General features: G+C 43.4%; 1 protein-coding gene across 1 annotated transcript in view; it reads left to right on the top strand.

Moving 5' to 3' along the window:
- Positions 1–5,662, top strand: part of BEND2 (BEN domain containing 2) — a 57,784-nt gene that overhangs the window by 18,310 nt on the left and 33,812 nt on the right. Inside the window, 1 exon segment of the mRNA XM_023514348.1 lies at positions 3,664–4,029. Within this exon segment, the coding sequence (XP_023370116.1) occupies positions 3,664–4,029 (366 nt within the window).

The raw sequence follows: 5,662 nt of genomic DNA, 5'->3' as shown, positions 1-5,662 counted from the left end.
GAAAGGGTTTGTCTGGGTCATTGTCATTAGTGAGGATGTTAAGTATGTTAAATGGTATGCATCATCGTTAAATGTAACTCAGTGTTATACCTGAAACGAGTGGAACAGAGAAACGCCAGCACACTTAGTCCAAATTAGGCAAGGGTCCTTTGCTGATGGACTGGATGGAGAGCAGGTTCACGCCTCAAAGTCTCTCAACTCCTGGAAATGGGGGTGGAAACCTTTCTTAAGGGGCTTTGGGTAGGGGAGGAGGAGTCCTTAACGCAAGCCAAATTTGACAAGAGCCAACTCCTGGTAAGGGGAAGGTTACAAGTGGGAGCTGGGGTTTTGCGATTATTACTAAACTTTTTCAGCTGAGCTTCCTGTTTTAAGGGGAGAGGCTTGTAAGCCCTTAGCAAGATGGAGTTAGGGCATAAAAAGGACACAAGTGGAATGTGTCCAAGGGACACGTACAGCTGGCCAGATGGAGAGGAAAGAGGGCTCAGGTGGGCTGGAGGGAGGGGCGGGCTCTCCTCCCTGCCTTTCCTCTTGCCTGAGGGTTTTGGCGGTGACCGAGGTCTGTTCAGCACAGGTGCAAGCTGGGGTAGCATCTAGGATGGGACGTGCCCAGGGCCAGAACCATAGCCTGAAATGGTCCTGAGGGCTCCTCTCCATCCCCCCAGGGCTGGCTCTTTGCTTCCTCCGCCTCTTGCCTGCATTCTGGATGCTTCTGCCTGCTCTTCTTTCCTCCCAGTCCCTCCACTGAGTGGCTTGTCCTTGCCCAGCACCCTCTTCTGTCCACTCCCCATCCAGGCCCTGTTTAGACTGGGAGTGGAGGAGGATACCCTTTGCTGGCTGTCCCTGCCCTGTCACCCTTCACCAGTCCCAGGAACCCCTGCACGCTTCAGACCCCTCTGTCCTGTCAATTCTCTCCTAGAGCAGTCCTTCTCTCTGTCTCATTTCTGTCCCCATAGGCCACCAGATGGCCAACCCTGTCCTCCTTTTCACCCCTCCCTGACCACTGTGACAGAAAGGTGCTCTTGCTGTCAGGGCTGACACCTGCTCTGGTTTCTGCGTCTGGCCCTCTCCCCTGTGCTCAGACACTGCCTTCCGCTGGGCGCCCCCTCTGGCTCCATTCCTGTCCTTGTCACTCCTTCCCCTTCTCATGGCTTTGAAAAGCCAGTCCTCTCGCCTCCCATCCCTCATTTGCTGTCACTTTGCTCTCTCCCTCCTGTGAAAACTCAGCTCCTGACTATCATGATAGTCACTGTCCATACAGCTGGCTTCCTTTTCTCTCCGGGTGTTTTTGAACACGCTGTTCCTCCTGTCCGTGTGCCCGTCCACGTGTCTTCACCTGGCAAACGTCTTCTCGTTCTCAATTCACATCACCTTCTCTGAAAGGCCTGCCATGACTGCCCTCCTGGGTTAGGTCCTGCTCCTCTGTGCACACTTAGCCTCCTGTTCTGACCTATGTCACGGCATGGAATGGCAGTGACAGTGGTGATGTGATGATACCACTGAGTGCTGTTAGACCAGCATCATGTAGTCTGTCACTGTCAGCATTAGCATAACACCATAGCAAGGCTGCTGTCCTCAAAAGATCCCTAAGAGAGATTTTTATCTGATTCCCTACATAAAGAAATAGAAGCACAGAGAAGTTGAGTAACTTGCCCAAGGTCACATAGCTGGTAAGCTGCAGAACTCTAATATTTGGCCCTAACCTCGTTTTCCTAGAGCCTGCGCTGTTTACCTCAGAGCCGCCGGCCAGTGGTCCTCGCACTTAAGTGACCTTCAGAATCTCTGGAGGGCTTGTTAATCCACAGACTGGTGCCCCCACTCTCAGAGTTCTCAACTCAGTAGGTGTGAGGTGGAGCCCAAGGGTTTGCATCTCTAAGAAGCTTGCAGGTGGTGTCGACGCTGCCCCTCCATGGACCACACTTTGGGAACCACTGGTCCACACTGTGCATCACTTGGTCTCTGTTGGACTGGTCTCTTTACTTGTCTGTCTCCCCAGCTGAGATGGGGGTTCCTCTAGGACAGGAGCTTTTTTCCTAAGTCCAGGTTCCCAGCTCCTAGCAACATAGTTCTGACAGGTGGTAGGCCGTCAATAAATGCTGATTTGAATGAATGAATGAGGAAAAGTTTCTGGCCTTTTGTTTAAGTATACTTTATGCCTGAAATGTCTGTGTATTTCAAGAAGAATCCTCAGATTTTTACCAGTCACATGCCCAATTGGCATATAGGAATGGGTACTTAATAGTTTATGGTTAATTGACTGCATGACTTTAAAATACTTTGAAGTCAAAACAGTCACTTCTGTTATACTTGGCTCAATCTTCTTTCTGGAGTAGAATGTTCACTGTCTATCACTGTCTATAGACTTTTATGTATATATATGTTTTATATGAACATGATAATAACTTTTAATGTTCATGAGTCATTATACAGAGAGTGAGTCTTCAGCCTATTAGCAGATTTGAATATTTCTTTCCTAAAATGGTGCCTTCCTTGATGTAAAATGACTCCATTGTCAGTGTGCTGGCTTGCAGGGTGTCCAACCTATTTTCTTCTCTGTTGCACATTGGAAGAATAAGAGTTGTCTTGGGCCACACATGAAATACACTGGCACTAATGAAAGCTGATGAGCAAACCAAAAAGATCCATGGATAATTTTCATGATAACTGACACCACAGATAAGCAAAACAGTCATCACATGTCACAGGCCCACAGGTCACAGGTTGGACATCCCTGGAAGTGTGGTACATTCTTTTCCGGCATTAGAGCTTCCTTAACACCTGTGTGAAGGGAAAGTTGGGGCTCTTTAGTTTAGCCACTTGGCTCTGTGTTATCTACAACCAGGCCTCAAGTAGGAAGCAAGACACTTCTGAGGGCTTGAGAAATTTTGTTGTGTCTAGCAGTTAAAATTTGACTGAACGGTACTTTTGCTTTTCTTTGTTGCTTTTCTTTGATATAGAACTACTGCTTTTTTTTTTTTTTATAATCGCAGGATTTACTTGAAGCCATTGAAAACATGAGTAGGCAGGTTAGCCAGCTGTGTGGAATTCTTTCAAAAATGCAACAATCTTGGGAGAACTCAATGGGTGCAAAATGTGTAAGTATTATAAAAATATTCTTACAATACTAAATACACCTTTGATAAATCTCTAGTTTTTTAATTTTTGGGGATCAATCTTTCGTTTTTAAAGATACCAATCAGTTAGAAGTGACTAGAACTAGTAAACATGAAATTAGCAAGGCTGATCTCTACTTAACTTTAATTAGCAGTTGGGGCGCTAAAACTGTTAGAAGAATGCTGAAGTTAAGGTTTGATAAATTATGCTGAGGATTTTTATGTTAGTAAACATCGTGTGCAAAATGCAATTAAAATGTAAGGTTGAAGATGAATTCAAAACATATAATCAAAATCAGCATTTACCCTTAACAATGGAAAAATGATGGTTCAAGGAAAATAAGTATGAATGCTTTAAATCCTCATTTTTAGTCACAGTTGATTTATATGGGGCTGATGTCATTTTAGAGGTAATTGGAATTTATACAAAAATGTTTTAATTGCATTGTATGTATATCTCATGGAGATACTGAAGTACTAGGACCAAAGATAAGAGCTTGATCCATTTTGTTCTCTTAGTGTGGACAGGTGAATTGTACTTCACCATTCCCAGAGACAAAGAAGGAACCCCCTGCCTGGGGCAACCCTGTAGAAGCATCTCGTCTGTTGCAGCAGCAAGACCAAAGGGCGAGTCCACCACTCCCCAGAATTGTCTCTGCACATTCATTAAATCCGCATTTCTTACAAGCCAACTCATTTCCTATTCTCTCCAAACTATCCTGTTTTGTCAACGAAGGTGAAAATAATACCAGTGGTGAAATCTCACCTTTTCAAGCTCCTCCAGCAGTGCCTACAGCACTTCTGTCACAGGCACCTGGTCTGCCAAATAACCCTAATATGGTGAATTACTCAGGTTTAGCGGAAAATGAGAATATGAGCCGAGGTATGACCTCATCTTTCTGCATCCGTCCTAATTCCGGTGAGTTTGAAATGATACGTATTATCAAAAGCATTATCCTTTAATCTAGATTTAGAAAGATCCTTGGTGCAAATTAGTGTTCATTTTTACATTAAAAGTTTAATATCAAGATCATTGTAGATTTGCACACAATTATAAGAAATAATACCCTTTACCAAATTTCTCCCCGTGGTAGCATCTTGTAAGGCTACAGTGATTCATTTGTGTGTTTGTGAATTTAGTTATTTGCAGTTTTATCACATGAGAAGGTTTGTCTGTTCACCCTCATAGTCAAGATGCAGAATGGTTCTATCACCAGAAGGTTCACGCATTGCCCTTTTATAACCAAACCCTTCCCCTTCTAGCAGCCTGCCCTTCCCCCCACTCACCTGTTCCTAATCCTTGGCAACCGTGACCTGTTCCCCATCTCTACAATTTTGTCATTTCAGTATTGTTATGTAATTGGTTGCATTTAGTACATAACCTTTTGGTAGTGGCTTTTCTCACTCTACCTAATTCCCTGGAGATTCAACCAAGTGTGTATCAGTAGTCTCTTCCTTATTGCTGAGTACTATTCCATGGTATGGGTATACCATGATTTAACCATTCATATACTGAAGGAAATTTTAGGGTTCTTCTCCCCACATTTTAACTATTAGGAATAAGGTTGCTATGAAAATTTATGTACAGGTTTTGGTATAAGTATACAGCTTCATTTCTCTAACACGAATACCCAAGAGTACAATTGCTTGTTGTATGTTAATTGGACATTTAAAAAAAAATAAAACATTCTTATGGGCAGCGCCTATGGCTCAAAGGAGTAAGGCGCCGGCCCCATATGCCAGAGGTGGTGGGTTCAAACCCAGCCCCGGCCAAAAAACAGCAAAAAAAAAAAAAATCTTTATTGAGATATAATTTGATGTCTTAGTCCATTTTTTCTGCTCTAAAAAAATACCACCAACTACGTAATGTGTAAAGAACAGATATTTAGTTTCTCACAGTTGTGGATGCTGGGAAGTCTAAGACTAAGACTAGCAGGTTCATTTGTCTGATGAGGGCTGCATCCTTTGGAGGGCAGGAGTGCTGTGTCCTCACATGGGAGGAGGTGGAAGGACAAGCTCACAAAATGCTTTGCGACTTCTCCTTCCTTTATAAGGACTTTAATCCATCATGAGGAAAGAGCCCTCATGACCTCTGAAAGGCCCAGTCTCTTAATGTACATGCTATCACATCAGCAGCACCTGAATTCTGGAGGGGACACAGTCAAACCATAGTAATTGATATGTAAAAACGTCACATATTAAATGTACACAATTTGTTAAGTTGGACACATACACATTTAGTTTTATGAGAAAATGCCTGTTTTCCAGTGTGGCTGTGCATTTGACGTTCCTGCCAGTTTAGGGTGACCAGACGTCCCGCTTTTGGCGGGACAGTCCCACTTTTTAACAATTTGTCCCGTGTCCCACAGCGTTTTAAAAAAGTCCCAATTTTTGGAAAGAATGCACAAATGGGCTGGAGAACAGGAAGGGAATATACGGTTTTCGGCTGCCACGTGGCTATTTCTCCAGAATATGAGTTTTATATTATTTTTGTTAATTTTATAATGTTAAACTGTAATAATAACAAATAATTGCTGAGAAGTGATTATGGA

This window comes from Otolemur garnettii, unplaced genomic scaffold (genome assembly GCF_000181295.1).
Source record: "Otolemur garnettii isolate 467f Iridium unplaced genomic scaffold, OtoGar3 scaffold00051, whole genome shotgun sequence".
In the NCBI taxonomy this organism is placed as follows: Eukaryota; Metazoa; Chordata; class Mammalia; order Primates; family Galagidae; genus Otolemur; species Otolemur garnettii.
The sequence above is the reverse complement of the archived record's forward strand: the minus strand, read 5'-3'. Positions and strand labels throughout refer to the sequence as shown.